This window comes from Sus scrofa, chromosome 13, assembly GCF_054392235.1.
Source record: "Sus scrofa isolate SSC_HxYL_T2T_F1_AM1 chromosome 13, Sscrofa_HxYL_maternal_Yorkshire_Landrace_v2.0, whole genome shotgun sequence".
Classification (NCBI taxonomy): domain Eukaryota; kingdom Metazoa; phylum Chordata; class Mammalia; order Artiodactyla; family Suidae; genus Sus; species Sus scrofa.
In genome coordinates, this window is record NC_139395.1 from 60,329,579 (window position 1) to 60,357,108 (window position 27,530).

Genomic DNA, 27,530 nt, shown 5'->3' on the forward strand with positions numbered 1-27,530 from the left:
ATTTGACAAATTACAGATCCACTGAGATCATGTGTTTTCTCCTCTAATGTGTAACGAAACACTGCCATCAGCATGTGAACCTGCTCTCTAAAAAAGCATCAAAACCTCATGCTTCTCTCCCTTTCCTTTTACAGTAAAATGCCTCCTCCCATTTCTTTTTAATTCAGCTCGAGCCAGACTGCTCTTGCCAGGATGACCATTCAGCAAGCCTGGGATCCTCCTCCAGCAAATCCAGCTGCCTCTAGGGTTCATTCCACCGTTATCCAACGCCTATCCAGCTCAGGTCCATGATGACACTTAAAATCAGGCCATTCCTCTGCTGCCAACCTCCAGGGACTTTTCTCTTTCCTCCCCTAGATAATTTTCTGCATGATCTCACCCTCCTTTTTATTTAAATATCTCCTTACCAGAAAGGCCTTCTGTGACACTGATACAGAGCTCTTCACACCCTGTATCACTTTGTCACCTATATCCAGCTTTGTATTTCTTTTTTCATAGCAGCTGTCCCAATCTGACCACATTTATAATTGGGAAAAAGATTCCCTTTGCCAATATCTATATAGGTTTTTTTAAAAAGCTATATTTAGTAAGATTGGCTTTGGCAGATTCTAGAGTCTTAGGTTATGGTATCCTTCTAAAAAGGAGTAACTTCCAGTCTTTTATAGGTACTTATTTCTGAGGGAAAGCTTCTGATACATTTCATTTCTCACCTTTTAAGTACTAAGCACTGTTTTTAATTATGGGCTTCTACTCTGTAGCATTTTTCTCTTCTTTTTTTACCCAAGGCACATGGAAGTTTCTAGGCCAGGGATCTCAGCAGTGACAATGCTGGATCCTTAACCCACTGAGCCACCATGGACCTCCATCTTCTGTTTAAAGGTAAGAAACAATAGGCTTGTCTTAGCCTATTACACTGAAGAGGCAGGGTCAGGATTTAAGCTGTAGTACTGTAGTCTCTATAAGCATTGTATCATAAAGCAGAGATGTTCAAATGACAGAAAAGTGACATAATTTTAACATTACTAGGGTATATATATGCTTAAGAGAAAAGTAAACTGAAAGAAACAACAATGCAGTATTTATTTTATACAGCTGAACTGGGCACATAGTAAAGTAAGCTATAAAAATTCCAAATAATTACTCTAAAGGAAATTCTTTGTGAACGTGGTTTTACATGTTAATTACTCTGGAAAGTTTCTGAACTCTGTTTAATAGCAGATCTCCTTTCTTGATAGTTTCTTGGTACTGCCAGTTCTTGCTATCAGGTCTATAAATAAATTCAAGAAAAAAAAATGAATTATTTACCAGTCACATTACTTCATAACAATAGTTGACCTACTTATAAAAGAATGCCTTCTTTTAACAACGTCCTTTATTCTGAGGAGTATTACAAATGATACACAAGCAAGAATACCTGTTAGTTTCCACTATTTCATTCACTTTATCTATTTTGCAGTGTAGCCTCCCAGCAGCAATAAATCTGGAGAGTTCCCTAGTTGAGGGAGAAGGAAAAAAAAGCCTTTAGCATTAGTCTTATAGAGACTCTTGGAAAAATAAACTGCAGTAAACACATGACTCAGTTGTCTTTCAAGATAACATGTTGCTGCGTACTGCTTGAGAAAATGAGCTCTGGTATACTGCAGGACTATCTCATCTACAAGAGCAGGTAACTCAATGTTCAAAATCCTTCAGAGAATAGAGTGAAACAAGCTTTCAAATTAAGACAAGTAATATGCCCCAATAAATTAGGGTTAGGAATTCAAACCTGATGTATTCCTCTGAGGTAGATGTGAAAATACATTACTGAGTATCTATTCCAGCCACAACCCAAATCCTAAACAACACAGTTACACATCCACCTCAACCACAGCACTGGTGTGAAACTCTGTCTAGCACACTGTGGCATGGGGCAAAAAGTTAAAAACCTAGAAATGTATGAGAGCTATATGAAGACAATTTTCTAATGCTACCAAGGAGAATAAATGCAAAGTCGACTCCGTTAAAATAAAAATGTATTATGTTAAATTTAGAGAATAATATAAGGGAATCCTCCTAATCAAGAAAAATCAGATTGCAAATAAAAATTATGTGACAGATTACTCTCCTAAAACATCTTGATCCTAGCACATAAACACCAAAGAAAAAGGAACTCCAAATCTTAAGAAGCAAACTCCTAACAAAGATGCCATTTCAAGTCAACAGGGAAAGGTTGGCTCAGAATGGTATTTAGGGATCCTAATTATGACAGATCTCAGAAACCATGTTAAGAACAGAAAACAGTAAACCAAGATCATATCCAAAACTAAATGAAAATGTAGATAAAAGATATCTGCAGTATGTAGTTGCCACTGGTCAGTCAGTGTGTAAAGGTCCCACCGTGCCTTTAAATAAAATACTATTGCAAATAACTACTTTAATAAATTAAATATTATTGAAGATTTTAAGCTAGAGGTTATCTTAAACTAGTAAGAACAGTAAGTTACATGTTCATAGAGCATGCTTTATTTCTGTATCCTCATTAGAAATATATTTGCTGCAATTGCTACAATGTTCATTCCTTCTTTTAACTATTAGTTTTTGAGTTATGTTATTGACTGGCTTAAGTAAAAATTAAAAATTGTTTCTGTTTTCCAGGTACTTAAAATAGTTGTATCTCCAAACTACAGTTACTAAACCCATTTGCACCTGTTATTCTGGGACTAAAGTACACAGAGAAAATGACACAGTCAGATAGATATAATCAACCTTATCAGTCCTACCCCCTATCTAAGAACAGGGGAGAACCCTCCAAAGAATCTTATTTTATCATTTAGGAGCAAGATATAGAGATCAACACTGGACTTGACTCACCAGATTAGTTCAGCCCTTCACTTACTCCCTAGCCTATTAGAAGAGACTCTAAAGTTTTAAACTCCTTTAAGACACTGCTTTAGATGCACCATGGTGTCTTTCCAGGCTTAACCCTGGGGACCTCCCTGTACACACCACCACACAGGCCAGTACAACCAAGTAATGGTTTTTCAAACATCCCCCTAAAATATATCTGTGCCATTTCTTCCATCAGCAATGTCCTTTTTCCCCACCACAGCCTATAAAAATCCTAAGTATGCAGTGATAGTCCAAATTTTCTGATCCCTAGTTCTACTCATTCTGAACCATGTGCATGCACCAAGAAAAATCTGGATATGGTTTCGTATCTAGTTACCACAGCAAAGTTTAACTCCTAACACCCTAAACTGGCACCCAAGTCCCATTCCCTGCTTTAGACCCATCTTGCTGTGTGCTAATCAAACACATCCCAGGAGGACTCATCTTCACCAGCTACTGGTATTTCTCCAGGTCCCCAGTGTGGTCCCTTAGAAACAGGTGTCCAATTACAATGAACGGAGTACTTGCTGAATAAACAAAATCTAAAAATCAGATCTGCACCCTAAGTTTCAAAAAAAGGCCTACCAACAAATCACAAAATACAGTCCATGTCAACAGAAGTGGGAGTCTTTTCTCCAACAATATCTTCCTGAGTCGAAGTGGAAGAATGATAAACAACTCTTGTTCAAACTTATTAAATCAGCCCATTAAAAAAAAAAAAAAAAACTCACCTTAAATCATTTTATAAAGGAAGAAAAAGAATCCATGAAAACCCAGAAAGGAATCAGGAATACCAGAAATTTAAAAGCCCTTTTTAGGTAAAAAACAACTAATGCTCAGTGTGTACTCATAACCTCCACCCCTACAGCTGGTCTGAGAACATGCAAGAAAAAAAACTGTAACATTTCAAATACCACCTGAAATGTATCATAAACCATCATTTCCAGTGTCATCACAATGACATAAATGAATACTGCGGCCTCTCTAACAGATACCTCCTGCTTCAGTTCATTTTTATCCACAATTTCAGCAGAGCTTCAATCTGCCCCAAGTGGTCAAGGCTTCAGCACCACACAGCACAGCTAAGAAAGTGAGGAAGGGATGAACCTGACTAGGGCTGCAGAGTTGCAGTAAGAAGCCAGACCAGCCCCTATTTTTCTGGTGTTGTTCACCATGGTAAGCCACTCATTACACCCCTGCATGAAAAACCCATTTCTACAGTCCTCCACTCTATCCAGTGGTCACCAAACTTATTTTCACAGACTACTTCAATTCAGAAATCAAATAAGATGAAACCAACCTAAGAATACTAACCTTCTATTTCGGTATGGCTAATAAATAGAAACCACCATCACTACCTTTTTTCTTCCAAAGAAAGAGAATGAAGCAATTTCTTGCCCGATAGTTTGGGTATACCTAAGAACTGGGCATTTTGCTAAATGTAAATATTGCCTTAAAACCAACCCATAAATAAATATTGATAAGCATGCTCAGTGTGGCAGGATGAAATGTACTGGTGTCTGAAAGTTACTCTGAAGTAGTTATAAATAGGATGGATAAGTGATAAAGCAACTTTAACAAAATGTTAATTATAGAATCAAGGATATATGTATAATTCTTTACAATTTTTCTGCATGTTTGAAATTTTTCAGAATAAAATATTAGAGAAAAATGTCTAAAGGAGCATGGTGTTTCAAAATGAAATGCAATTTCATTAAAAACTCCTCTCTAGCCACCACTTTTTTCATTGTGGGCCACTGGATACAACATCCATTGTTTGGGAATGACTTGTCTAGATACCATCTGAACAGCTTCTCTTCTGAATGTACTTCTCCCCAACTCAACACCCACTATCATAGTCCAAGACGCCAGAACATCTCCAAGGGCTACTGAATAGCCCATCCGGTGTCCCTGTCCCCTTGGCCATGTAAGACACTATGAAATCATGGTACCCCCAGGCTTAAAATCCTCCAGTGGCTTCCCAGGGCACCTAGATTAAAACTCAGGCTCCACACCACGACCCGCCGGGTCCTACACAAACACTCACCTACCTGACTCTCCCTCAGCCACCCCTCTACCCCTGAGACCACTATGCTGCAGCTACGAATGTCTCTGTGCCATTCTGCTATCTCTGCAAACTCACTTCTGTGTGAAATGACTTAAACACTTGCTTCCTTGTCTACTTTCCCCATAACTAGAATGAAACTCTGTGAAGACAAGAGACCTGAAACATGCCAACCATATAGTAACGGCTTACTACCTATGTAATGAATCACTGATTCACAGTCGGAGAGTTCCATTTTTAACAATCAGCTTGCTTAGAATTGCAGCAGCAACCAAAAAATTGAAGGCACTGTCAGAGAAAATAAGACCTAATATGAAATACAAGATAGAGAGCTAAGGGGCATTACTATAGTAGTAGCATGGATCACAAAGATGCACCAGAGATGACTTCTGCTCTGGTTGTTGGCAAAAGTAGCCTCTGTTCCATCTCTGCTACTGTAGTAGCAAAGTAGAAGCAAATCATGAAAACAAAAATACAATTGTTTTGATAATATTTAAAGAAAAATTCTTAAGAGTGCCTTTAATTGAAGACAGCAATGTAAACGGAGAAAATGTACAAGTTCACACATTAAATCTAAGTGTAAAAATTAACACGACGTTACTGAAACTTACTGATCAATGAACTCCACACCAACACCAAAGGCTTCTGCCATGTAGCCAAGGGTTAATGACCTGTATGATTCCAGCAGCTGGCTGTAGGCATGAATCCTCATTTCTCTTACATAGTATCGATAATGAGGAGCAAAAAGCCAGTCCTTTTTCATTTCCTGTTCCACAACAGCTGCAATTTAAAAGATGATAAATTATTATAAGAATATCCCTTTCAATAAACAGGTGAGCTGGAGGGCAGATACATAAGAATTAAAAGCCTTGGTCTACAAAAGGTACACAGACTATTATGCACACAATGCACACAAGTCCAAATTATTTTACCAAGTACTATATATCACCACTCTTGAATCATGAGGATATGGCAGGAAACCAAAAGACAAGATCCCTGCCACCACAGCCACTAAATTTTCAAAGAGCAAAGATAAATGAACAAATAAGATACTATCTGGGAATAGTTCTGTGAAGAAAATAAAATTGTGATAGAGACTGGTCAGGAAGCCTTCCCCTGGATTGGGGTGGACAGGGAAGGCTCCTCTGCAGAACCAGCCATGTAGAGATGAGGATGCTTAGAGTGATGCAAAGATTCAAGGCAGGAAGACCAGGCCTAGCTCAAGAATAGAGGACAGATTCAGAATGTAGCACTAGACAGCTATGGGGATAAAGAAGGTAACCAAGACAAAAGATGTTTTCTGGCTTGAACAAGATAAAAACCCCTGGAGAAAGAAAACTTTTGTTTCTGAGATTTGTTTCTATATTTGCAGGAGAGGGAGGGATTCAAATATTACACTTTGGCAGTGTTCCGGTGGACTATCCTATGAGACATCCATGTGAAGCCATCAAGGAGATGTTTAGGCATGGGGTCTGGTACTCCCGGGCATGTCTGGGGCTGGAGACGTGAATTTGGTAATCACCAACATCCATGTGTATTTGATGATGGAATGGAGAGAGAGAGAAGGGTCATGACCAAGCCTGGGCCAGTTAGTCACTAGGAGGCCTAACTAAGGATGAGGCAGTAGGTCTGAAGAAAACAAAGATGTGTTGTAATTCAAGAGAACAAAGTTGGGGCAAGAAGAAAAGGATGGTCAACATTCAAGCAGAGGAGGATGAGTAAGGGAACACAGACTATAGATGACTGGAACAGGATAGAAAGCCCAGAAATATGGTCAATTAATCTATGACAAAGGAGGCAAAAATATACAATGGAGAAGAGACAGCTTCTTTAACGAATGGTGCTGTGAAAACTGGACAGCTTTTTGCAAAAGAATGAAATTAGAACATTTTCCTACACGATGCACAAAAATACACTCAAAATAGATTAAAAACCTAAATGTAAGGCAGAATAAAAGTCTCAGAGCAAAATACAGGCAGAACACTGAATAACTTGCAGCAATATCTTCAGGGATCTAGAGTGATGAAAATAAAAATAAACAAATGAGACCTAATTAAACTTAAAAGCTTTTGCACAGCAAAGGAAACCATAAAAAAAATTGACAGCCCAAAGAATGCAAGAAAATTTTTGCAAATGAAGTGAAAATGGATTTATCTCCAAAATGTAACAAACATCTCCTACAGCTTTATATCAAAAAGATAATAAAAAAATGGTCAAAGATCTACACAGACATTTCTTCAAAGACAGATGGCCAAAAAGCACATAAAAGATGTTCCACATCACTAATTATTAGAGAAATGCAAATCAAAACTACAATGAGATACCACTTCACACCAGTCAGAAAAGCCATCATCAAAAAGTCTAAACAATAAATGCTGGAGAGAGTGTGGAGAAAAGGGAACCCTTCTATACTGTTGGTGGGAATGTAAGTTGGTGTAACCACAATGGAGAACAGTATGGGGATTCCATAAAGTAACTGAAAATACAATTACCATATATGATCCAGCAATCCTACTCCTAGGCATATACCTGGAGAAAACCATAATTTAAAAAGATACAGGCACCTCAATGTTCACTGCAGCACCATTTACAATAGCCAAGACATGGAAGCAACCTAAAAGTCCATCATCAACAGAGGATTGGATAAAGAAGATGTGGTATGTATACATAGTCAAATATTACTTGGCCATAAAAAAGAATGCCATTTGCAGCAACTGGATGGACCTAGAGATAATCATGCTAAATGAAGTAAGTCAGACAAAAATAAATATCATATGATATCACTTTATGTGGAATATAATAAAAAAAGATAGAAAAGAACTTATTTACAGAACAAAAACAGACTCAAAGATTTCAAAACCAAATTTATGGTTACCAAAGGGAATATGCTGGGGGGAAGGATAAAGTGGGAGGTTGCGAGTGGCAAATGCACACTGCTGTACACAAAATTTGTAAGTGACAAGGACCTACTGTATAGCACAGGGAAATCTATTCAGTACTCTGATAGCCTATATGGGGAATCATCTAAAAAAGAATGGATATATATGTACATGTATAAATGAGTCATTCTGCCATATACCTAAAACAATCACAACACTGTAACAGCAGGGAGACCAGGGTCTTAAACATGAGATGGTGCTCACTAACAATAAAAGAAATGCATAAATATCAAATCATTGCGTTGTATATTTTAAATTTATACAATGTTATATGTCATGTGTATCTCAATAAACTGGGAAACCATATGGCAAAGAAAACTTACAGAACAGGATGGGAAGAAAAATGTTGGTCAGGATGGGTCACATCCATAAGCCCAATGTAAAATAGCTTCTCCAGTCTATTATGTGCCATTTAAAAAAGGACTAAAGAAGACAGGATTAAGATGGCACTCAACTTCTCTCCTAAAACCAACAAAACTCACAACTAAAGACTGAGCAATCTCCACCCAAATGGACCGGAAACCTTAAAAAAGATACCCTACTCCAGAAGAAAAAGAGGAGGCCACATCAAGAAGTAGGATGGGTGATTTCACGATATAAACAACCCCATACCTCCGGGTGGGAAGCTCCACAGACTGAAAACTAACTGGTTCAGGAGTGAGAATTCTAAGCCCCACATCAAACCCTCATGTGCGGGGATCTGGCACTGGGAGAAAGAGCCCCTGGAGCATCTGGCCTTGAAGGCCAGTGGGGCTTGTGCGCAGGAGCTCCACAGACTGGGGGAAATGGGGACCCCATTCTTAAAAGGCACACGGACTTTCACGTGCACTAGGTCCCAGGGCAGAGCGAGGTCTCCATAGGAATCTGGGTCAATCCTGACTGCAGCTCTTGGAGGACATCCCGGGAAAACATATGTGAATGTGGCTTGCTGTGAGGGAAGGACATTGAAGGTAAAGCTCTCGGGAATATTCAGCAGCTGCCTTTCTCTGGAGGTGGCCATTTTGGAAAAATCTGGCCCCACCCTCAGTCAGCACTGAGAAGCCCCAGGGCCAAACAACAACCAAGGTGGGATCACAGCCCCGCCCCTCAGTAAACAGGCTGCCTAAAGACCCCTCAGGCACACAGCTGCCTCTAATCCCATCCAGAGACTAAGCCCCACCCAACAGAGGGATTAGAATCAGCTCCACCTACCAGTGGGCAGGCATCAGCCCCTCCCATCAGGAAGCCTACAGCCAGCCCCCCATACCGATTTCAGCCACAGGGGGGCAGACACCAGAAGGAAGAGAGGCTACAGCCCTATTATCTGTAAAAAGGTCACCATACCAAAAGCCTATAAAAATGAAAAGACAGAGGACTATAACTCAGATGAGGGAAAAAAAAAACCCAGAAAATCAGCTAAGTGAAGAGGAGATTTTCAGCCTTCAGGAGAAAGACTTTAGATGGTTGATGCTGAAGATGATGCAAGTCATTGGAAATAAACTGGAATCAAAGACGGATAACTTACAGGAAACACTGACCAAAAAGATACAAGATATAAAACTGAAACAAGAAGAGATGCAAAATACAATAACTGAAATAAAAAATGCACTAGAAGCAGCTAACAGCAGAATACAGGAGGCAGAAAAATGAATAAGCGAGGTGGAGGACAGATTAGTGGAAATGATGGATGCAGAAGAGAAAAAAGATTGAAAACAAATGAAGAGAGTCTCAGAGAACTCTGGGACAATGTGAAACACAACAACATCCGTATTATAGGGGTACCAGAAGGAGAAGAGAGAGAAGGGGACAGAAAAATATTCCAAGAGATAATAGCCGAAAACTTCCCTCACATGGGAAGGGAACCACTCACTCAAATCCAGGAAGCACAATGGGTACCATATAAAATGAACCCAAGGAGGAATACACTGAGACACATATTAATCAAACTGACCAAAATTAAAGAGAAAATCTTGAAAGCACCTAGGGAAAAGAAACAAGTAACATACAAGGAAACCCCAATAAGGTTATCAGCAGATTTTTCGGCAGAAACTCTGCAGGCCAGAAGGGAGTGGCATGATATACTTAACATGATGAAAGGAAAAAACCTCCAACCAAGATTACTCTACCCAGCAAGGCTCTCATTTAGATTTGAAGGAGAAATGAAAACCTTCACAGATAAGCAAAAGCTGAGAGAATTCAGCAACACTAAACCAGCCTTACAACAAATACCAAAGGAACTTGGCAGAAAAGACAAGACAGCAACAGGAAACAAAAATGCCACAAATGACAAGGCTCACCAGTAAGGGCATATATACAGTAAAGATACGAAATCATCCACGCACAATTATACCACCAAAATCAGGAATCATGAGAAGAGGTGGGTACAAATGCAGGACACTGGAGATGAACTTGCAATTAAGAGAACAACAACTTAAAACAATCTCACATACATAGAGATTCTTATATCAAAACTTCAGAATAACTGCAAACCAAAAATCTACAACTGATACACAAACAAGGAATCTCTGGAGAGGAAATACATCTCATCGTAAATAAGTGCATAATCCACCATGAAGGAGGTCATTTGACATCATTCTTGGAATGCTGAAGTCTTCTTACATCTGATTCTGATTTCCTCTCCATCAAAGAATTTATGATAACTATAATTAAATAATGCAACTGTACAATTAAATAATACAGTTCTACAATTGTATTATTAATAACCATTTCTTTTCATGGTACAATGTAAGGTATATAATGTCTTGTTTATCACATCACCTAGAATGGGGTAATGCCTATATTGAAGAATCAATAAGATGTAACAAATTGTGAGGACATATTTATATAGTTACACTGTTTTTTAACCAATTTATGCATTTTATATTTTACTTATTTTCAGAGGGTATATTATTTTTGTTATTCTTACCAGTTAAATTATTTTATTATGCTATATAAAATGGTATATAAGGCTTTCTTCTCTATAAATTTTAGTTGCATAATTTACAATTTTAACATAATGCTAATTTTTAAAGAAAAATTGAATGTAATAGATAATACAAAGTAGGATAAAGTATAGAATAGATTTCCTATTTGTCTCAGCATATTTTCCATTCCACTTCTCCAGAGGGAGTCACTTAATCTGTTTCTTAAGATCCATGATATAATAATAATCTGTATGAATATAATTGTGTTTAAATATATGTATTTTATTCTGCAAAAAAATAAAAATAAAATTTCAAAAAAATAAATTAAAAAAATAAATTAAAAAGGACTTAAGAGTTCAATTAAAAACTATCCTTGGTAAGCAATGAGGTCCTACAGTATAGGACAGGAACCATACCCAGTCTCTTGGGATGGACCATGATGATGGAAGATAATATAAAAAAGGGAATGCATAATACATACATGTGTGACTGGGTTCCTTTGCTCTACAGCAGAAGTCAACACATTATAAATCACTACAGGAGTTTCCATCGTGGCTCAGTGGTTAACGAATCCGACTAGGAACCATGAGGTTGTGGGTTTGATCCCTGGCCCTGCTCAGCAGGTTAAGGATCCAGCATTGCCGTGAGCTGTGGTGTGGGTCTCAGACGCGGCTCATAGCCTGAGTTGTTGTGGCTGTGGCGTAGGCTGGTGGCTACAGCTCTGATTAGACCCCTAGCCTGGGAACCTCCATATGCTGCAGGAGTGGCCCTAGAAAAAGACAATAAATCAACTATACTTTAATTTTTAAAATTTTAATTAAAAAAAAACTATCATTGGCACAAACAAAAAAATGTATAAAACGTCAATAAAATAATTTTTCTCTTCTCAGACTGGCTAAGAATATGGAGGACAAGGAGCTATGTTCTCTGAAATGATGTAAACTGAGAGATGTAGAAGGAGGGCAACAGTTGTCTAAAGGTGATGTATTCGCCCTCTGCAAAATTCACTTTTCTGGATTTTTTCCTAAGAAAATAAGCAGATGTGGAAAAGCATTGTAAAATGTAGCAGTGTTCACAACAGGGTTACTTGTAATAGGGAAAAATTGGAAACAACATAACTTTGTAATCAGGAGAGGATAAATTATGGCACATTCAATACACTGAAATAGCAAAGTCCTTAAAGGATAAGTGGAAGTTTCAAGGAGTTCGGCCTCTTTGATCTACCACTACTTACACAATGTCTGATACATGACAGCCTCTTAAAAATATTTACTGGCTCAGTGATTTGTACAGAGACATGAAAAGATGCATTTTATTTTGAAAGAAAAAAAGCTACTTAAAAAACTGCATGTAAAATACATGAACATATGTTTAAACGTGTTAAGAGTGCTTGTATCTGAATATGAATGCCCTTGATGGATACATGAAATGTGCTGAAGGTAGTTCCTCTATAAAAAGGATCTAGGCAATCACTAGAAGAAAGCGTTTTCTTCTTTAAATGATACTATTTGGAACTTTCCCGTGTGTACCTAAAACCTTGGGGATTTTATGTGTGTGTGTGTGTGTGTGTATTTGGAGGCTGTTTTCCAATTTTTAAAATACATATAAATGAATAAAAAGTCCTGGGAGGATATATAACAATCTTAAAATGGTTATTTTGGGAAGAATCAGAAGAATCTTATGAGTAAGTGAATGTGTATATGAATTATGGAAATTAACACTTTCTCATCTCAGAGGTCTCCTGTGGCACAGTGGGTTAAAAACCTGTCATTGTTACTGCAGCACCTTGGGTTGATGTACAGGTACAATCCCTGACCTGGGAACTTCCACATGCTGCAGGCATGCCCCTAACCCCCCAAAGACTTTTTCATCTCGATTTTTAGTTTTTAAAAACAATCAGGTATTACCTAGAAAAGGATGCTATTTCTTTTTTCAAATGCGATTTTTTTTGAATGACTGCACCCACAGCATATGGAAGTTCTCAGGCCAGAGACTGAATCCTAGCCACAGCTGTGACCTACATCATAGCTGCAGCAACGCTGGACCTTTAACCCACTGTGCTGGGCTGGGGATCAAACCTGCACCTCCACAGTGACCTGAGCTGCTGCAGTTGGATTCTTAGCCCACTGCACTATGGCAGGAACTCCTAAATTACAATATTTTAAAGTACTTTTAAAGTACATAGAGTTCCCGTCATGGTGAGCAGAAATGAATCCAACTAGGAACCATGAGGTTGGGCATTCGATCCCTGGCCTTGCTCAGTGGGTTAAGGATCTGGAGTGGCTGTTGCTGTGGTATAGACCGGCAACTATAGCTCCAATTAGACCTCTAGCCTGGGAACCTCAATATGCTATAGATGTGGCCCTAAAAAGCAAAAAAATAAAAATAAAGTACATAGTCTATGAATATTTGGAGAAGCAAAAAGGCGTACAAAACCAAATAAACCCTACATGTCTCACTACATGAGAGCAGAGAGTAAATGATATGACTGATGACTGTAGTCAAAAGACTTAACTATTATGTCTTCTCCATTTAAAATATTTAGGAAATGTGTAGATTTGGAAAATATAAAAAGTTTCAGGAGTTCCCAATATGGTACAACAGGATTGGTAGTATCTCTGCAGCACAGGATGCAGGTTTGAACCCCAGCCCAGCAGGGTAGGTTAAAGGATCTGGCATTTCAGCAGGTACAGCATAGGGTGTAACTGCAGCTCAGATATGATCCCTGGCCAGGGAACTCCATATGCTGCAGTGCAGCCAAAAAAGAAAAAAGAAAAGAAAAAAGTTTCACCCCAATGTGTTAAGGTAAAAGGTAAATAGGGACAGGGAGGAGGTTACCTTAACCACTCAAAGATTTCCAAAAGCCATTAATTTCATTACATTAGAATAATTTTTCTATTTTTCTCTTAAATTACAGACATTTACACAGAGCTCTCAATAACATACAGGCACTGTGCTGATCTCAAGGTCATTACAAATTTTAAAAAAGCATAATGTCTGCTCCTAATTAATTCTAGGTAGCACAAGAGAAAAACTCTAAAAAAGAATCAAAATAATTTGCTCTTTTAAAAAAGAGCATATGACCAATAAGTACATGAAAAGATATTCGCCATCCGTAGTCATCAGAGAAAAGCTAATCAAAACCACAAGATACCACTTCAACCGACCAAGATGCCTACAATCAAAAAGACACACAATAACAAGTATTACATGTGGGGAAAATGGGACTCACACCCTGCTGGTGGGAATGTAAAATGGTGTAGCTGCTTTGGAAAACAGTTTGGCAGCTCCTCAAAAAGCTCATCAAAGATTTACCATTTGTGCCAGCAATTCCACGACTAGGTATATACCCAAGAGAAATGAGATCATATGTCCACACAGAAACTTGTACATGAATGTCCACACAGCATTATTTATAATAAGCAAAAGGTGGAGACAACCTGAATGTCCATGACCTGATGAATGGATTAACCATTGTGATGCAACCATACAATGCAGTACCATTCAGCATAAACTGAATGAAGCACTGATACATGCCATGGCATGGATGACGGTGAAAGCACTATGAAAGCAGCCAGGCATGAAAGGCCATATACAGTATAATCCAATTTATATGAAATGTCCAGAATAAGCAAAGTGAAGAGATAGAAGGACTAGTGGTCACCGGAGGGGAGGAATGGGAAGGGAGTGCTAGTGGATAGAGGTCATCCTCTAGGGTGAAGATGTTTTGGAATGAGTGGTGTGGTTGCATACCTTGTCAGTATACCCAACCACTGAATTATACACTTTAAAATATTGAATTTTATAGTGATTTATATCTCAATTTAAAAAATGAGGATGGAGCATAAATAAGAGCTCCAAGAATACAGAGGTTTTGTTTTGTTTTGTTTTTGTGGTCTTTTTCCAGAGCCACACCCGAGGCAAATGGAGGTTCCCAGGGGTCTAATCGGAGCTGTAGCCGCCGGCCTACGCCAGAGCCACAGCAACTCGGGATCTGAGCTGTGTCTGCAACCTATGCCACAGCTCATGGCAACACTGGATCCTTAACCCACTGAGCGAGGCCAGGGAACAAACCCTCAACCTCATGGTTTCTAGTCAGATTCATTAACCACTGAGCCATGACAGGAACTCCTATTTTGTTTTTTAACTGAAGAAGAAAGGAAAGGCCCCAATTTTAAGCAGAGTAATGACCAGGAGATCCACAAGCATAACAAAGGGAGAAGGGCAGTTCTACAGTGCAACCTTGTGTGCAAACCTATCATGCAAGTATGGGAAGATAAGGCCAAGGACGTTCTTCATACCTTAGAAGCCCTGTTCTCAGAGTTCATGAAACAAATAGTATGAATACCCATAAAGCAGCCTACTTTCTAGATATGGAGAAAGCACTTCATGAACCCTGGAACAAAACCCACTCTAAAGATAGAAGGATCATCATGAGTCTTCCTTTCCCAATTATTATTAATCAAATACTTTCTGAAATTTGCAGCACAAACAAGAGAATGTATCAATGCTAAGTTTTTTTTCTTTTTTCTTTTTATGGCCTCATCTGCGGCACATGGAAGTTCCCAGGCCAGAGGTCAAACGGGAGCTGCAGCTGCCAGCCTTCACCACATCCAAGGCAACAACAGATCTGAGCTACATCTGTGACCTGCATGGCAGCTGGTGGCAACTCCAAATCCTTAACCCAGTGAGCAAGGCCAGGGACTGAACCTGCATCTCATAGAAACAAGATCAGGTCCTTAACCTGCTGAGCCACAACAGGAACTCCTCAAAGCTAAGTTCTTTAAGTTTAGGGAAAATCATTTGGGAAGGACCCCTGGGTTGAATACCACGAGTACTTCCAAGAGATTACTTTCTCAACCAACATCCCTTGAAAATGATTTGCAAATTAGCAAAAAGATTTAGCTACCGCATAAATAATCCACTGCTGAATTCAAGGCTCAATTAACATCAACTCAATCAAAAGGAGATTCAGGATTCCTGCACATCATTCCCCATTAAACTCAATACTTAGAACCATTTGCTCATTTCTGCCTTACATGTCACACCCTCATAAGACTCTAAACCAAGAGTTCCCGTCACGGCGCAGCAGAAACAAATCCAAATAGAAACTATGAGGTTTCGGGTTCAATCCCTGGCCTCACTCAGTGGGTTACGGATCTGGCTTGCCGTGAGCTGTGGTGTAGGTCGCAGATGCAGCTCAGATCTGGTGTTGCTGTGGCTCTGGCATAGGCTGGCGGCTACAGCTGATTAGACCCCTAGCCTGGGGAATCTCCATATGCTGCGGGTGAGGCCCTAAAAAGCCAAAAAAAAAAAAAAAAGACTCTAAACCAGGGGTCAGGCAACGTTCCCTCCATAAAGGGTCAAAGAGTAAATATTTTTCACTGCTGAGAGCCACATAGTTGTCACCTATTTTTCTTGGTTCTATTTTGTTAAACAACCCTTTAAAAATGTAAACATCAGTCTAACCTTCTAGACCATACAAAAATACTTGATCAAAGTCTGCTACCCCAACCCCTAATCCCAAACAAGAACGGGCAATTGATTAGTCACACTGATTAAAGACCTGCAGTTATCGAGACACTATTTTTCATGTATGCGAAAAATCATCTCAGGTTATCTGCACATAAGATCAGGAACAAGATGACGACAGATGGTCAAAATGAGCAACTCTATCCTTACCTAATGACTGGAAGAAAACTGAGTAACGGCATTCATAGAGTGAAAACAGATATTGCCGAACTGCTGGAAGACTGTGCAGCACTTCAAGAATCTCTGCTCCCTTAATTACCTAGGAGTTGAAAAAAAAAAAAAAAAAAACAAACCCACAAGTGTTTTGCTTTAATGATTCTGTGTTTTAAATTAGAAAAGCACGGGGTATTCTTTAAATATGAGTACTCAAGATTCAGTCCTTACCTTTTCCCTGAGATCTGGTCTTTCTAAGGCTATCATGCTGACATAAACAGTGTAAGTCACGAAGGTTTTATAGTCCATGAGTTCATAGGATGTAAATGTTGACACTGTGTCAAGGAAGAGTTCGGCTGCCTGTTTGAAATCACGAATAGCCACACAGTAAAGGCCCTGATATACTTTTAGGCGGTTTCTCCGGTCCCAGTCTCCTCCTTCCTCTATTAAGCTATAAAATGAAAAACAGTAAGTAAGGTCATACTCTGGAAATAAACAGTGCCACTCTTTATAAGTTTTGTGTTATTTTAAAAGAGAAAGCATCTTATAACAACTTAAACCAAATAAAAAAATATTTAAATTAAATATTTTCCTAAATAAGGACATCAATTATTTGACCCACTTTACTAGCTAGAAAAAAGAAAGCAGGCAAATTTCTTAAATCAGTTTCTTATTTACAACATCATAATTGAGAGGGAAAATATCCCCACTGCTAACAAGTACCTTTTGGCCTTCTCTGTGTTCCGTGTAATGAGGTCATTATCCATGTAAAACAAGCCAATCCTAAGGAGATAGAACACAATATCCAGTCGGTGACCCAGGGCCACGGTTTTGTCGTATGTCTTGCGAAAGGCTGTCAGAGCACCCTCCTGTCAAGAGAACCAAGGCAACAGGTGAGAAAAGCTTAGAAGTTTGAAAGTGTTCAGCTGGCTGTCTAGGATTTTCTCAACAAGGAGTGGGGGGAATAGGTAAGAGTAGAGATAGAACAATATGGTTGTGAGATTATTTAATCTTTGGAGCCAGGTGATAATTGCATGGGGGCTCCTTATACTGTTACCTGCACTTTTATATCATAAAAATACACAAAATGTGCCTCAGCATATACTTACGTTCTAGAAAACAATATAAGAAACACATTCATAATTTACTCATGATTGTTTCAATATTCTTTATATTCGAGAACAATTTTTTTTTTTTTTTTTTTTTTTTTGGTTTTTAGGTCCACACCCATGGCACATGGAAGTTCCCAGCTAGGAGGTGAAGTGGAACTACAGCTGCTGGCCTACACCACAGCCACAGCGACTTGGGATCCGAGCTGCATCTGCAACCTACACCATGGCTCACAACAATGCCAGATCCTTAACCCACTAAAAAAGGCCAGGGATTGAACCCACATCCTCATGAATACTAGTCAGGTTTGTTACCACTGAGCCACAACGGGAGTGTAGATATACTATTTTGTATTTATATTGTTCTGTATATTCAATATTTTTTTAACAATTACAATACACTACTTTAAAAATTACTGTTATCAATCCTATCACCTAAAGGGTAATAAAAATTTATCTTAATCACTGACTATCAGAACACAACTGAGTATTTAAAAATACATTTCTAGGAGTTCCTGTCGTGGCTCAGTGGTTAACAAATCCGACTAGGAACCACGAGGTTTTGGGTTCGATCCCTGGCCTCGAACTGTGGTGAGGGTTGCAGATGCGGCTCGGATCTGGTGTTGCTGTGGCTCTGGCATAGGCCAGCAGCTATAGCTCTGATTAGACCCCTAGCCTGGGAACCTCCATATGCCATGGGAGCAGCTCTAGAAAAGGCAAAAAGACCAAAAAAAAAAAAAAAAACATAAAAATACATTTCTACCTCAAAGCATTGTGAGATAAAATGTTTTTATTGCTGTAAAAACATGAAAATGAATAAAATCATTTGTTTATATTTTGTACTTTTCAGTAGGTGTCTGGCTTTGTTTTATGTACTTATTAATGATGCCTCATAAATTTATAAAAGGGACTCGCAAGACAGCAATGGGCACATCCAGCATTCAGATCTTGGTTTTTATTTTTTTCATGGCTACATGCGGAAGGTCCCAGGCTGGGGTCAAATCAGAGCTGCAGCTGTGGGCCTACACCACAGCCACAGCAATGCTGGATCAGAGCTGCATCTTCGACCTATGCCACTGCTTGTAGTAATGCTGGATCTTTAACCCACTAAGTGAGGCCAGGGATTGAACCCACATCTTCACACTATGTCATGTTCTCAACCCACTGAGCCACAACGGGAACTCCCAGATCTCAGTTTTTAAATACTCTCCCCAAACAAAACAAACTAGGGATTCTAAAAAAAAAAAAAAAAAAAAAAAAAAAAGATGATAACAGGTGAGCCTGACATCTTTTATGAGAAAAATAAGGAAGATCAATGAGATCATGTCAAAAGGACAAAGAAGCCATCCTGAAGGAGCTTCCACTAACAAATTTTTGACAAACTGAGCACCATGAAGGATGACTATAATCAATAACATGGTAAATAATAAAGACTCAATGGGTCCCTTACTTTCTTAAAAACAAGAAAGTATGAATCCCTGCTGTGGCACAATGGGATGCACAGCATCTCTGCAGCGCTAGGACGCAGGTTTGATCCCTGGCCACGCACAGTGTCTTAAGGATCTGGTGCTGCCACAGCTGCAGTGTAGGTGGCAACTGTGGCTCGGATCTGATCTCTGATCTGGAAACTCCATATGCTGCAGGGGAGCTACAAAAGAAAAAGAAAAAAAAAAAAAAAGGAAAAAAAACTAAGAAAGTCAACAGGAGGTAAAAAAGAAAACTTTTTAGAAAAATGCTATTTAATAAACATGGAATATAATATTAAAACATCACCAAATTACAACCCCTGATGTTAATTCGAGCATATTCTTCTTGAAATTCTCCAAGACCCAAATCAAAAGCTTTAGGTTTCTCATTTCTATGTAATAATGCATCCTCTTTAAAACCAAACCAAATCACAAACCTGACCTAGAAAACCACACAATTAGCTATTTTTAAACTGTTTTGTACGTCCCAAATTTTTACAATGACCAAATCTTAAATTTATAATCACAAGAAAAAAAATTCTGTTTAATTTAAACACTAGCTCTTATTAACATTTTAGCACTTTGTACTAGGTACCAGCTCTTTGCCCCTAGGAATTATATTATCCCTGTCCAACAAATGAAAACACTCATACAGATGCCTAAATCATAATTACTGAAGCCAGAAATAGTACCTACCCAATCTGATCCAAGAGCCAACACTATTTTTCTTTCTTACACTGACACCATGTCATCCACCGTTTCAATACTTCAGAGTAAACTGCTTAAAATTAAGGACATTCAAAGCCCATCCTCTTAATCACTAGTACACAACTATTGAGATACAAAATTTAAAAGATCAAATACTTGTGGGTATCCTTCTTGTGTTTTGACTGTGGCGTATACATTAGGTCGGCTGCTGTGCAAAAGAATACATACTAAGATAAAAACTGTTCTTTGTCCCAGCAATTTCATTTCACAGAATACACCTTAGAGAACCACCAGCATACATACACAAGAGGCACCCACAAGCGTGTTCTTATAGCAAGGGCTTGTGCTAATGAGAACAGCTGAAAACAACAAGAGAAAGGTCCAACCACTGAAGAGCTAAGTCAACTACAGAACAGCCCTACAATGGATTACTTTCTAGCAGTCAACCTGCATGAGCAAGATTCATGCATATTAACATGGAAAGTCACTCAGATATAATGGTGAGTGAAAATGTAAACAGGACCATGTCAATACACTGGGACCCCATCTATTTAAAACAGTTTTAGAACCAATACCACCTAATTTCTACGGGTACATATACATGCCTATAAATGTATAATGAAAGAACTAAAAAGGTTATCTGCGAAAAGGTAGGGAATAAAGAAAGAGCAAACAAAACTTTAGCATTAATCATAATATTTTACTTCCTTGAGGAAATATTTCTTGGATAAGAAATAATTTTTAAAATGCACCAGAACCAATGATTCCCAAACAAGATATGCTACAAAAATCAACTACTGGGAATGATTCCCATTTTATAAAAGCAGTAAACAAACATCTCTGGATGAACACTTATTTAAAGGGCAAAGAGAGAGAACGGGGTTAGATGACAGAAAGAGTGAAGCAAGAAAACTCTTTCTTTTTCTTTATTCTCTTTTGATTTCACTAGCTCAAGTAATTTCTTTAAATTACTTTGTACTTTTCGTATTTCTTGAAAAGGAAATTTTTTAAATAAGACATTATTAGCCCTGGACAGCGCCCACTTCAGACCATACAGACAGGGGAGATGACCATCCTCACCTTGTCACCGATGCGGCAGAGGTACTCAGCCTTTGCCATCATCGCGTCTCGGATTTCGCTCTCTCCCAGATTCTTCTCTGCATCTTCCAGCTCCTCGTCCAAACGTTTCAACTCATCTTCATTTGCTTTCTTCATTTTATTGAGCAGGTCCACGTCCATCTGCCAGTCAAGGGATTTGCACAAAGCTTCATAATAAGGAGCCATGTCTGAGAGGGAAAAGAGGGATGTGACTTAGGAGCGCCGCCCCGCCGTCCTAATGTCAGTGTCCACCCACCTGTCTCCTACCCCACTACCAAGAACGGATGGGACAGAGCGTGGAAAAGGTCTGGGCAAAAAGTGAATGCCTGATGCTGGGAGGTTGGCATCACGGCCAGTCCTGCCACCGCCACCCTCCCCTAGGGCCGAAGAGAGAACAACCCTCGGTTTGCTATTTGGCGATTCCTGTTCCCAGTCTTCCAGGGAGGGAAACGGTAAGCCTGTTGACACACAGACTCGCAGACCTCTGCGTACAAAAACACGGAGCCCAGCGACATTCACGGCTAGGAATACGAAAAGAACCGACCCCGTTTCCCCCGCACCCGCAATGCTTAAGCGCCCGTGACCGGTCGCTAATGACAAAAGTCATGCCTCTGCTCCACGCCTGGCACCAAACTCAATGTCTCGGGATCCCCCGAAACTGGCCCCAGAGGTGAGGCGCAGAGGTGCAGACCTCCCTGAAGACAGGGCCAAAGAACCTCGAGAGCGCCCCCCGACAAAAAGGCAAGCCCGAGGGGCGGAGGAGACAGGCCTGGTCTCAAGGAGCCCGATGCGGGGGAGCGCCCGGGGGTCTGGAGCCCGGTCGGGGAAAATCTTGGAGCGCGGGGCCGCCCAGGCCTAGGCCGCTGACTCGGCGCTCCCGCGGGCCTCACTGTTATCACGGACGGCTGCCATCAGCTCCTCGCGCACAGCGGCGTCCCCGCGGTGCTCCGGAAGGCTGAGCAGGAAGCGCAGCTGCGCGATGCGCAGGTCCGGGTTCTTGGGAAGACCCTCCTCCTCCAGGTTCTCCAGCGGCATCTCGGCGGCGGCGGCGGCGGCGGCGGCAGCAGCAGCACAGGTTCTCCCCAAGCTGAAACTCAGACCGGAGCCCCGGAGGTAGCAGGAGCGGCGGAAGTGGGAAGAACCCGTGAGTGCCCTCATTCGCCTCCAGCCCGGCTTCCGGTCCCGAGTCCGCCTCCGCCCGCAGCGTCCCCTGCTGGACATGCTTGGAAACGCCTCACCCGGCCAGGGCGCGGGCGCCCCTGTGTGGTCGCCGAGGGCTTTTCCTCGCTCTTGGCCTAGCTAGTCCCAGAGGGAGGGATGCCCATTTCCAAAGTTGGATTTCCTGAACCTCTTCCTTCCTCCCTTTTTAGCTATTTTATTTTTCATTCCGTTTGTAATTAATAATGGCTGGAAGTCTTTTGAGAATTTTGAAAATATAATAATAATGACAGTAACAGTAAAAACAACCAGCACATTTGTCTAGTCCTTATTCTTTTTGTCTGTTTTTTTTTTTGTTGTTGTTGTTGTTGTTGTTGTTGTTGCTATTTCTTGGGCCGCTCCCGCGGCATATGGAGGTTCCCAGGCTAGGGGTTGAATCGGAGCTGTAGCCACCGGCCTACGCCAGAGCCACAGCAACGCGGGATCCGAGCCGCGTCTGCGACCTACACCACAGTTCACGGCAACGCCAGATCGTTAACCCACTGAGAAAGGGCAGGGACCGAACCCGCAACCTCATGGTTCCTAGTCGGATTCGTTAACCACTACGCCACGACGGGAACTCCTTTGTCTGGTTTTTAACTTGTTTAAAAAAATATTCATTTTTTAACAATTGAAGTACAGTTCCTCTACAATATTATAAAAGTTATAGGTGTACAATATAGTGATTCATAATTTTTAATTTTTTTATTTTAAAGGCCACACCTACAGCATATGGAAGTTCCCAGAATAGGGATCCAATTGGAGCTGCAACTCTCAGCCTACACCACAGCCACAGCAATGTGGGTTCTGAGCCACATCTGTGGCTCACACGAAGCTTATGGTAATGCCAGACTCTTAACCCACTGAGCTAGGCCAGGGATCAAACCCGCATCCTCAGGAAGACTACAGTGGGTTCTTAACCTACTGATCCACAACAGGAACTCCTCTTAATATCAGGAGGCACTGCTATCAGTCCATCTTGTAAATAAGAAAACACAGATTAGGCACAAAGAAGTTAGCGAATATGATTAACCAAGGTTATATGACAGCTATGCCTGAATAAAAACCTCCATCTGCAGCTCTAAAACCGACCTTCTTTCTGCTTGTCTCAGAAATTGGCTCCCAAAATTCCAGTCTTAATACAAAAGCATCACCCCTTTGTTTATGTGTAATTTAATCATTGCATGCCTGCATTTTCAGCCTCTTTTTGTTCCTGTTGCTATTCAGTCTTCTGAACTGGTAATGTTTACATGGAATTCCACCTATTGGATGTCTATAACTTATTTTTACTCATCTCAATTAAAAGTGTCCGACCTTGTCCGGGGTTGTTGTCTTCCTAGGATTAAAGACTGAGATGAACACTTTGGGATGCACAAGTCATTTCATATTTTGCATTTTTTTTTTTTTGTTTGTGGCCACCTGTGGCATATGGAATTCCAGGACCAGGGATTGAATCCAAGCTGCAGCTGTGCAACCTATGCCACAGCTGCAACAATGAGAATTCCCTAACCCACTCACCAGGCTGGGAATTGAACCCATACTACACAGAGACAACCCTGGATCCTTAACCCGATGCACCACAGTGGGAACTCAGTGTTTTGCATTTTTTTCATTAGCATAAATTCCCATGCAATATTAACAGACACAAGAAAGGAACATTTTGTGATTTTTGGATATTGAATATCAAATGCTGTTTCAGAAAGAGTTAAACCAGTTTACACAGCCACTGAAGCATTTGGAATTGTCACATTCTCACCAGCAGTAGGCATGACCATATGTTTTTAATAATGTCTCGGTTTTTGTAAAAATAAAATAATCATTTCGAAGGCAACTCAAATGATAGAGAAAATACAGAGAGCAAGGAAAAAAGTTAAACTTTTGGTAAAGAACTTTGTAAACTGCGTTCATTCATTCACTCATTTGACAAACATTATTGCATGGCTGCAAATTACCAGCTGTGGTTCTAGCCACTGGGAACACAGCAGGAAAGAACCTGAAGGCCCTGTCCTCATGAAATGTACATTCTAGAGACAGTTAACATCACTAAAACTCACCTAGATATATATTAATAGGATCATTGTACCTCGTAAACTGTTTTGTTCACCCCACCATGTACTGTAGCAATCTTTCAATGCCAGTGGATAGGGACTGACACCATCACTTTTTTTTTTTTTTTTTTTTTGTCTATTTGCCATTTCTTGGACCACTCCCGCGGCATATGGAGGTCCCCAGGCTAGGGGTTGAATCGGAGCTGAAGCCGCTGGCCTACACCAGGGCCACAGCAACGCTGGATCCGAGCTGCGTCTGCAACCTACACCACAGCTCACGGCAACGCCGGATTGTTAACCCACTGAACAAGGGCAGGGATCGAACCCACAACCTCATGGTTCCTAGTCGGATTCGTTAACCACTGCGCCACGACGGGAACTCCGACACCATCACTTCTAATGAACACTTAGGGTTCCTTCATTATTATTATTATCAGATAATTTTATGGCCACACCTGTGGCATATGGAAGTTCCCAGGCCAGGAATTGAATCCAAGCCACAGCTGTGGCAAAACTGGATCCTTTAACCCACTGCACCGGGCTGTTTGAAAGGATTCCCCTTTCAATTCTTAATTGATATCCATTTGAATCATTTTTATTTTTCATTCTTATAAACACACCTAGGTAATTATTTCTTACCTCAAATCCATAGAAATTAATTGCTAAATAAGAGGGCTTTACATGTTGACATAGTATATACAGACTATATATAAATCTTTTCTAAAAATTATATACCAACTTACATTCCCACCAGTATTAAACAGAGGGCCTCCCTCCTTGCCAATATATTTTTATCACCTATTTTAATCTTTGGCAACAGAAACAGTGTTGCTTTTCCTTTATATTTCTTTTATTATTATGAGTTGAATTTCTTTGCACAATTGTACTGACTACATATATTTCCTCTTCAAGGAAATGACTATCTTGCTTTGTCAATTCCTCTGTGAAATCTTTCTTATTCATCTGCAAGCATTCTTCATACCTTAAGGATGCTAATTGCTTGTCAAGGGTTGTAAAATTTCCTCAATTATTTTTGTACATTTTTTGGGGCCATCCCCATGGCATGCAGAAACTCCCAGGGCAGGGATCAAACCTAAGCCACAGCAGTGACAATACTGAATTCTTAACCACTAGGCCACCAAGGAACTCTACCTTCCCTCTTCCCTCCCTTCCTTCCTTCTTCCTTCTTTTTCTCTTTCTTCACTTAAATCTGATCCATCCAGAATGTACATCTAAAGAGTAAGATATGACATATCATGTTTAAACTTTTTTCTTTCTCTTTTTAGGCCACACCTGCGGCATGTGGGAGTTCCCAGGCTAGGGGTCAAATTGGAGCTGTACTCGCTGGCCTACATCACAGCCATAGCAACGCAGGATCTAAGCCACATCTGAGAACTACGCTGAAGCTTCTGGCAATGCTGGATCCTCAACCCACTGAGAGAGGAGGCCAGGGATCCAACCTGCATCTTCATGGATTCTATGTTGGGTTCTTAACCTGCTGAGCTGCAATGGGAACTCCTACAATATTTTTACAATTTACTAAGCAGAAAAAAAAAAAAACCCCACCAAAACTGTACCCATATTTTTGAGCCCTGAATCTATTAGTTGACATAAAATTTGATAGCAAAGTGTATTTGCTATTAGCTTGCTCTCGATGAAATAAGTCTGCTCCCAAATGTCCACCCACCCCGGCTTCTGGAAACTGTCAGGAGTGGCAGCTCTGTCATGTGACCCAAAGCTGATCAGAAGAAATGAAGGTGAGGGAACCTGACTCAGTGGCTGGTCAGAAATTTGTGACTAATTTGGCTGGTCTCTGCTAGACAAGCTGGTTGGGAAAATTCCATTTTCTTCTGGAGAATCTGAACCAGGAAACTCCCTGATGCTGTTCAGACAGAAGCACTAAAGAGAGCTAGCACCTGAATAAGAGTTCTAGGAAGAGAAGATAGAGGAGAAAACTAAGAAAGACCTTCTATAAATGAAGGCTGTGGCATTTCTAATACCAAAGAATCCACTGACTACCCAGCAATAAGGATTTTTTTTTTTTTTTTTTTGCATTTTAGGGCTGCTCTGGCGGTATATGGACGTTCCAGAGCTGTAGCTGCCGACCTATGCTACAGCCACAGCAATGCCAGATCCTTAACCCATGGAGCAAGGCCAGGTATTAAACCTACATACTCATGGATACTAGTCAGGTTCATTACTGCTGAGCCACAAGGGGAACTCCCAACAATAAGGATTTTTTAAATAGGCACCTCATTGTTAAAACTCAGAACAGTGGGCCCCAAGAAAATCCCAAATGTTTTCCAAGAGAAGAAAAAAGCTCCCTTAACAAGGACTAAGAATCAGAATGACTCCTATCTTCTGAAATGCCACATGGGGGACCAGAAGACCATGGAATCAGGCTGTAAGAAGATCAGGGTAAAATGATTTCCAGCCTAGAATCCCATTCTCAGACTCGATTCTGGAATGAAATGGGCATTTAAGACTTACAACATCTCAAACGTACCTCTGATGCACCCATTTTTAGGAAGGAAGTTACAGAGATAAACTCTACTAGAAAATGAGGAATCTCAAGTTCCCATTGTGGCTCAGCAAGTTGAGAACCCAACTAATATCCATGAGGACATGGGTTCAATCCCTGGCCTCGCTCAGGGATTTAAGGGTCTGGCGTTGCCGTGAACTGTGGTGTAGGCTGCAGCTGTATCTCAGATTCAATGCCTGGCTTGGGAAATTCCATATGCCTCAGGTACAGCTCTTAAAAGAAAAAAGAAAAAGAAAAAAGAAAGAAAACAGAGAATCCAACTGAGAGGAATCCCTGGGATGGTATAAGGAGAGGTCTCAGGATGATTACCTTGCTGATGACCTGGAAGCCTCCAGAAAGACTGGGGCAGGAAGTGCGCCCTTGATTTTGATTACTTTTAAAAGTAATACATCTGCATTGATTTTATTTACTTATTTATTTATAAATGTTTTGGCCACGCCTGAGGCATGTAGAAGTTCTTGGGCCAGGGATCCAACATTTGCCACAGCAGTGACCAAAGCCAGGGAAGTGACAAGGCCAGATCCTTAACCCACTGCACCACCAGGGTTCTCCCCGATATCTCCTTTTCTCCCTCTCTTTCCCTCTCTCTCCTCTTTAGAGTCAACTGAGTAGGAAATCTTACTGTAACGTCAGAACCTGCCCAGGGTCTGACCACTTTCCACCATTTCTCCTGCTGACCGCCTGGTCCCACCCACCATGATCCCTGGCCCCATTCACTGTGTTCTCCTAACGGGGCTCCCTTGTGCCAGTGTGGTGTGATCTGTTGACAGTTTACCTTCCCCTGTTCATGGCCCAAGGACCTTGGAGATGCTGTTTCCTATCATCTCCCCGCTTCCTCGTTTACTGTTCTCCCCTCACTCACTTCAGGCCCATCTCTTAGCTGCTGCCCCAATGCTCCAGGC

The 27,530-nt window shown here is 40.5% G+C and overlaps 1 protein-coding gene across 1 annotated transcript; it reads right to left on the reverse strand.

Annotated features, from left to right (window-relative positions):
- Positions 1-1,061: 1,061 nt before the first annotated feature.
- Positions 1,062-21,959, reverse strand: PSMD6 (proteasome 26S subunit, non-ATPase 6). Its single transcript, XM_021069182.2, has 8 exons — positions 21,732-21,959; positions 20,824-21,029; positions 17,184-17,329; positions 16,692-16,911; positions 16,458-16,566; positions 5,545-5,713; positions 1,415-1,492; positions 1,062-1,267 (listed from the first exon to the last, which is right to left on the reverse strand). Exons 1-8 carry the CDS (start codon positions 21,874-21,876, stop codon positions 1,171-1,173), a joined length of 1,170 nt encoding a protein of 389 aa, XP_020924841.2. The 5' UTR covers positions 21,877-21,959; the 3' UTR covers positions 1,062-1,170.
- Positions 21,960-27,530: the final 5,571 nt, after the last annotated feature.